This window comes from Coenobita brevimanus, chromosome 93, assembly GCF_032717465.1.
Source record: "Coenobita brevimanus isolate Jiangsu-jjx chromosome 93, ASM3271746v2, whole genome shotgun sequence".
In the NCBI taxonomy this organism is placed as follows: Eukaryota; Metazoa; Arthropoda; class Malacostraca; order Decapoda; family Coenobitidae; genus Coenobita; species Coenobita brevimanus.
The window spans coordinates 57,993,145-58,001,193 of NC_137046.1; the positions used below are offsets into that span (position 1 = coordinate 57,993,145).

The 8,049-nt window shown below is 44.1% G+C and overlaps 1 protein-coding gene across 1 annotated transcript; it reads left to right on the forward strand.

The window, feature by feature from the left end:
* Positions 1-397: 397 nt before the first annotated feature.
* LOC145412537 (uncharacterized) lies at positions 398-5,029 on the forward strand. The gene is made up of 2 exons (XM_080282432.1): positions 398-624; positions 4,341-5,029. The coding sequence occupies exons 1-2, from the start codon at positions 465-467 to the stop codon at positions 5,027-5,029; spliced, it is 849 nt and encodes a 282-aa protein (XP_080138558.1). The 5' UTR covers positions 398-464.
* Positions 5,030-8,049: the final 3,020 nt, after the last annotated feature.

Genomic DNA, 8,049 nt, shown 5'->3' on the forward strand with positions numbered 1-8,049 from the left:
CTTCAGCCCGTCCTTAAAGGCAACACCAGCCTAGTACTCGCCAGGGCAGAGGGGCGGCAGGACAGAGGTGGTCCGGACAATAGAAGAAAATAACTCTTCAATTCCGTGTCACATCCTCTACGATTCCCCGTAAGCTTAGCGTGTCACTGGGCCAGATGCTGTAGTTATCGATGGTGTTTCTCATAAACGCTCGTTCTCTGTCAGCGTTAGCCTGGAGAGCGGTAGAGTACGCAGGGTAGGGAGGCAGGGACAAGTGTGCGGCTCTGGCAACCTGTGCCACGCAGGGGGCGGGTCCTGGCCTGGCTCATATATATACAGGGGGAGGCGCCAGCGAGACACAGGAGCGTGCTGAGGACACACAAATTCTTGACTTTTATATCAAGGTGGCGGGAGAGGAAGTGGAAGTGTTAGAGAGACAGAGAGAAGCACGTGTTTTGTTCTGTGTTACGTAGCTGAGTAGTGCTATGGCGACGAACAAGGCGTCTATGAAGTTCCGAAGCATCACTTATCCTAACAATGAGAACCCCAATCAGAAGAAGCCGAGGGGGAGACTGCAAAGGATGTCTAGCTTTGATGACAGTACCACCGAACTCACCTCCACCGCCTCCACAAAGCAGTCGACAGGTAATGTCCAACGTGTAAACCGTTAGGCCTTCAGTAACTTTACTCGGATTATTAGTTACAAAATGCGCTTGTTGTGTTTAAACCTCAAAGTATAAACTTTCATTATAATACACACGAAGCGCACAAGGAACTTTCTTCAGTAATTACATTTCAGATGCTCAAAAGTAACTGATCAATCACTAATTGGAATAATAATAAAAACTGAGAGGATGTATCTCTCATCAGACTGAAGCAGCCGTATAATGATGATAATCATTCTCAAGATGCTCAGTGGAGAACAAATTTGCCCTCGAGAAAGTACTCAGTTACTTGTGACCATTACTTATAAAGTACACTGTCATCATACTGCTTTCTAAATGAATGGTAGTTGATTTTAAAAAGTAATTATGGAAAGAAAGACAACTAAATTAGTGAAATTAACGATGGTAAATTGCTTCTAGACTCAGGGGCAACTATATTGACTTAATTAATTTATATGAGATTATGTTGACGAGAGTTAGAGCTATTTACACGTCAGGGAGGAGAATGATGATAGTATAAGGCAATAACAGAGAGAATTGGAGACTATTTGGTGGCAGACTTGTGAAGAGGGATGTTCGTTGCCTAGAATTGGATACAGGGACCTGGACTGCACAGCAACGGTTGCGTGTCGTAGTACGGGGAAATATTTGGAAGTTTTCTTTGTCAATCACACTTTTATGTGTTCGTGACAGTCCACCACCCATGACATGCTGCCCAAGCACGTTTAGTTAAACCTCAACACTTATTCCTTCACCTAAAACTCACCGTCTCACTGGCTAATTCTTCCCCTGTAACCCCTCCTTCCATCCGGCCTGGCAGCAAACCCCATAACATTTTGGATGCTTTTCTTGTCAGTGACGCACGCTGATGTGAGAGATGGTGAAGCAAAAAAGGAAAGTAAAAAAAATATACAATCAGCAAATATTATGAAGATGCGAGTCAGTGAATGAAAGTATAAATAATATTCGCCAGGCAGTCACGCAATAGCTCTCCTCGTTTTGTGCTTCCCTGTTTCCTATTTCTGAATATTTCTCATCCTATTTCTATCACTGGGAAGTAACGAACAATGAATGACTATCTGACAAGCGTAGCCTACAGGAAGCGCATCTAATATGGAGAAAATGCAAGAGAAAAATGTTTGAGATAAGATGGTTTTGTTTGTGAGGTTGAGTCAGGATTCCAAAGGCTTCAACGCTATGCAAATGAATGTGTGGTCCATTTCACTGGGTATGTTGTTGATAGTTCCCCTACTTATATGCTTCCTCATTGTTCCTAGATCTTAGTTCACCCCATCTTGTTAAGTGGGAATAAGAGTTTGGAAGATGATGATAATGATGATGATGACAATAAACTGCCTGACGTTTTTATGCCTGGCAGTTCGATGACTTCTTATATTTGTGTATTCTTATTATCTTCATGCGTTTATATTCACCTTATGTGTGAGTGAGTGAATGACATCCAAATGCCAGATGGAAAAGATCATGCGGTACTATGTTATACGATAATTAGAAACTAGACGTGGAAATTTTACATTCGGTGAAGGATATTTCAAGTCATGATATCAAATTTCTAGCCTGAGAGGAGCAGAGGGATAATAAATGGCGGAAGAAATAATGGAAATATCAAGAAGAGAGGTAGGAGAGAAGAAAAGAAAAGGACAGTAAGGAAAGATGGGAGACAAAATGGCCCTTTTAGTCGCCTCTTGCGACAAGCAGAGATGCTGGGAAAGTATTCTTCTTCCCCTCCTCACTCGTCCCGAAGGGGTTAATGAAAGCCGTACCTAACCCACAGTTCAAAAAGACCTCCTAACAAATAAAAAGGTATACAGACTGAGAGAATCATCATCTTGACCGTTTTTCTCAGCTAAAAATGGGGTGAGGTAAGATCTACAAACAAGGAGAAAGAAAATACGAAAAAAAAAGAAAAAAAAACTGACAACAGAATATCCCGTGAAATGGGCCACACATTCATTCACACACCATTCAAGTCTCCATCTCACAGCCACAAGCATCTGCATATAATACAGTGGGGTATATTTCCGTATAGATGCACTTCACATACACCATTCAGCGTCAATCTTTGTTTAAAAAAGAAAAAAAAAAGAGGGACGTGTTAAACCCTTGTCATGTGGTCCTCCATACATAATTCATCCAACTAACTCGATTCTGTTATTGCCTTAGATTCGTTAACCTTCATACCACACTTTCTTTCACACTCATAAACAATTTCATACCCTTCCTTGGCGTACCATGCTTCCTCCCATCTTCAGTCTTACTCAAGTTATACCATTTCCACCGCCCTAATTACATCCATTCTCTCCAAATAATCACACCATCTAAGCACCGTATCGTCAATTCCATCACCAATAAATTCCTTTACTCCACATCCCATTCCGCTATTGTTCCTCCTAATTTTTTTTTGTCCCTTACGATACAAAAATTCTGACGCCCATAAGTCTGTGTCGGCATTAACACACCTTTATGCAGTCCTCTTGCAGCTTCCACACCCAGATCTTTGTTTAGTATCATGGCATTAATAACATTTGCCACTCTCCTTCCCTGTCACTCTACTTCCTTTGCACATTTGCCTCTCTTTTCCATTACTGAACCGAGGTACATAAATTCTCTTACCAGTTCAAATTTTCATCTCCCAAAGCAAACTTCTCCCAGTCAATAATTACCTTACTTCTGCTTACGGTGACTGTCAAATCACGACGTTCACGGATAATCCCAAAACTCTAGACCAGTTTGCAACGTATAATTTCACTGCCAGCAAGCAACACAGCATAAGATTTGTATATCATTTTGGAGACACTCTATTATTCATCATTAATTACCCTCCACGTCCTTCCCTCCACAGCAACCAACAGCTCTCCATCCACACCATACATACTTAAAACTTGGTACTATTTCGAAATTACGCCCGACTAACGGAGAATAAAATTAATATCTTCACCATTAAGTTTATGTAATTTTACGCAATTTCTCTTCTATACACATCCGTCGGAAATGCAGGTTTTAGTACTTAGCAAATAAGTTGGCGGGGGGTTGAGAGGAGGGACTGTCCATTATCCCACCTACCTTAGAATTAGGCTGTCTTAGGTCAGGTTAGGTTAGTTTAGGTTCATTTTAACGTACGTGCAACAAACGACGGAGATTGGAGCTGGATAGTCTCCCATCACCTCTGTATTTACAAAGTACAGAAAAAAAGCATTTGTGACGGATGCTTATAGAAAGGAAAGTGCTTAGAATTGCTAAAATTTCATTAATGAGCTTATCAAATTCAGTGCCTATTACCTCAGTGTAATTTCAAAAATTTACCTAAAACTTCCCATAATCCTTCCTAATTTTCTCTATCGTACTGGGGGCTATATTTGTACCTCTCTCCGTAAACAGTCACGATCTTGCTTAATTTTGGCGGACAAGAAAAACACCGAAACATTCCCTCTGACTACAACACCGAAGTGTAACTACATAATCTTAGTCATTATTTCAGTTCCGGGTACGAGCAACGAGGGCTAAAGAGACCTCTGCTTGAAGGTCTCGTGATTTGCTAGTAGAAACTGGGTCAGCGTACTGGATGTGCTGATGGTGTTAATCATGCTGTGTTTGTTGCAGGACTATGATACCGATGACGACAGTGATAATGATGATGATGATGATGTGTTGCAGGGTCAGGAGTGAAGGGGTCAGCAGTGCGTCGTGAGGTGTCAGCAGAGGGTCGGCTGAGGGCGCGGCAGTTCCAGCACACCCACTCCAGCTCGGCCACGCTGGCGCCGGGACAGAAGCTGCTGAGGTTCTCTGACGAGTGCTGGTACAGCCCCAGCCCGGGGGAAGCACCGCGCCCCCACCACACCAGCAGCGTCTCCTGCCTAACCTCACCCAAGGCTAAACCAGGGGGTGCAGTCAGGTCCGGGGGTGATGTGGAACGACTGGTGGACTGGTCACGACACTCCCCCGAAGGACACGCCCTCACCCACAGCAGCAGCCAGGACCTCCCACAGCGCCACAGCAGGTCCAAGGAGCGACGCAGTGACCGCGACGCAACCTCAGAGCGCCGCAGCCATTATTCTGCCTCCGTCAGTCTTCCCCCGCCCAGCAAGTCCTTGGAACAGCAGGGCGCTGGAGGTGGTGGTGGCGGCAGCACTGTCTCGCCACCCGCCGCCGCCACCCAAGTCACACCGGAGAGCCGCCAGCGCCGCTCACAGTTTCGAAGGGCGTGGTCGCTGTTCTCCCTGGCCTGCGACAAGGAGGTGGAGCGGGAGAGGCGAGAGAAGTCCCCCCAGCAGCGGATCCTGAGGCCGCCCACCAGACACTTCTACCGCAGGGGCGTGTCGGGTCTGCCCATCGAGTGCTCCACCAGGTACCTCGGCCTCGCGTACTGATTCTCAGCCGAGGCGGACCAGGCGGCCCGCCCGCGGCAGTGGACCCGATGATGGCGAAGCTGGTCTTCGTGTACATCGCATTTTTTGTCGACCCTCGCGGTCAATAACACATCGAACTTTTTGTGGTGTCGCTCGCCGGCACTTTGTGAACCCCGCCAGGCCAGGCCGCCGTCTAGTGTGTTGGAGACGCTGGCCTCTGGTTTGTTTGCGGCTACTGCTGCGGCTGCAGCTACTTTCGCGTCACGCCACGTTGCGTCACGTCACGTCACGTCGCTCACCTCAACATTGTACCATGAGAGACCATGGTGAGTATTCTCGTTGACTCAGGAGACGCTGCAGTCCCTCTTCCTTGCCAGTTTATTTGTGTATTTGGCACGGTAGTATTTCCTTCTGTGTTATAAATGGAAACTATATCGATATCTAGAAGCAAAATAAATAGTTAAGGTAGAGGTGTTAGACTACCTCCTAAGTAAACGAGAATACGGCAGCGTGTGTCGATCAAGTGCATCTGCCGGGCCAAACGTTGTGGCTCTTGGATGATTTGTTTGTTATGCTCACCAAAGATACCTGTGAACCAGTGGGAGGATCAGTGCTAACCTGGTAAACACACACACACACACACACACACACACACACACACACACACACATACTCTGCTGTAGGAGAAGATCTGTTAGTACCTATTTTCTGACTCAAACGTTGGTGATCCCGCACGGTCGGTGACGCTCAGCAATAGTCGTGAGTAGAGATGCAGAGGTGAACAGAGATGGCACAATTTTCATAACCCTATCGGCTGTGTGTGTCAGCCATCCAGCCACTGTATACTCTTAGTCAAATTTATGGCTGACTTAGCCTTTAGAGCCTGGAGGGTTCCTAGGGTCAAATATAATCGTCTGATTTTAACCTCAGTAAATAGCGAGTCGTTTCCCAAGGTTTAAGGATAAAGAATATCATAATCATCATCACCACCATTACTGCATCACCAGTGGCGTATCCTGAGGGGTGGATGAGGTGGCACTGGCTTCCCCTGAAATATGCCTTGCCAACCCTGTGGCAACCCCAGACCTCCGGGAGAACCATTCTGGAAAGTTTTCTTTGTACAACCCATTATTAGGCTGACCCATCACGTTTTTCAGATCCTAGCGACCCTGCTAATGGGGTGCTGTAGATCCAACCAGATAAATTGCTCACACGAGAATTAACAGCAGTTTTTAAAGGCTGGATGGGTGACAAAAGTTGACCCATCTCTGTTCACTTGAGAGTCTCTGGTCAGTAATATCTCCCCCACCCACCCACCCTCGTCCCTCCAGTAAGGGGCGTGGGTAAGAACGTAGAAAAAGAGAAACAGTTGGCATTTACTAATATCAATTTTCTTAGTCGAAACAGTTTACCTTGCTCCATTATGACTCATATCCTGTGCAGGCTAAGGAAATGTACCAATGTCCTAATTCCAAACATCCAACCTAATTCATCTAACCTAACCTATCTAAGCTACCCAATTTACCCTATCCAGTTTTACCATAATCAGTATAAACTACCTAAACTAACTTCACGAAACTATATTAATCAATCTACCCTAACCAACTTCAAGCAAACAATCTACTCCAACCAGCTTAAATAGTTCTATTCCTGTTCTGAAAATATTCCATAACTTGTCCTCCAGAAATGAGAATCACACGAGAACAAAGAATATTGCTCGGAGGAAGTAGAGTAATATTGTTAATGCCAATCGTTCTTCTTTCATACAGTGACCCAGAGGCCGGAGTCGACATGTAGTTTACGAATGTTTTGCAAGGTGTATTTTTCCCCTAGAAGAAGAAAGAATAAGGTCAAATTCACAAAATTACGTTGAATTCCCTATCATAAGTATAGTCTGCTTTCACCTGACAGAACTGGGCCACTCCCACAACTTCAGTGCTAAGTAGTATTTACGTGAAATCCGATGAACCTTAACTGTTTGGCAGGAATGATTCTCCTTGGTTACTAGTCATATCAACACTCTCCTCTGATTACATTTGATCATTACCTGGGCTGAAAGACATTTGGTCATCACCTGGGCTAAAAGCACTTGTGAAAGGTAAAAAAAAAAAAAAATGGGAGGGGGCGGCAGCACAGTTCCTTTAAAAGTCTGAATTTTTGAACCATTGAAAACGAGACACCAAACCCATTAATCCTTAGTGGTTAGTTTGGAAAAATGATGATGATGATGATGAGTCGTGCAAAATCTTAATTAGTTACATAATTTGAAGACAATGACCTAAAACGTATGAAGATATATTAGTGATTAATAATTGATAGTCTGGGATGTTGATGATAATGATGATAAGGTTTCATTATGTTTTGACACATGCTGGAAAGAGTGTGGAAAACCTATAGACCTTAACTTTACCAAAAAAAAAAAAGTGTTGGTGATGACTGCGGGATACTTCGGAAGATATGAAGTTCAGGGAGATTGTAATAAGCTTGTGACACCATATGAGTAGAGAATAAAGAGAAATTCTCAAGAGGTTGTGACACTATTTGAAAAGAGTGCCAAGTCAGATTTCATAAGAGTCTGGAGCAGTGTGGCGTGTCAAGTGAGATTTCATGGGATTCTGACAGTGTGGAGAGAGTGTTATGTGAGATTTCATGGAGCTCTGACACAATAAAGTATGATTTCATGGGATTCTGGCACAGCTTAAATAATGTACTGTAAAATTTCATAGAGTTGTGAGACAGTTTGGAGAGGGTATCATGTACGATTTAGTGGAATTCGGACACGGTTTGGAGAGTGTCAGGTAAGATTTCATGGGATTCTGACACAGCCTGAAGAGTGTAAAGGAACGTTTCACGGGATTCTGACACAGGGTGAAGTGTAAATTAAGGTTTCCCAGAATTCTTACTTAGTTTGGAAAGTGTAAAATTTCACGGCATTCTGATACAGTTTGAAGAGTGTAAAGTATGGTTTCATGGGATTCTGATACAGTTTCGAGAATACAGAACACATGACTCCAAGAAAAAGTGTGGTAATTACAGCCGGA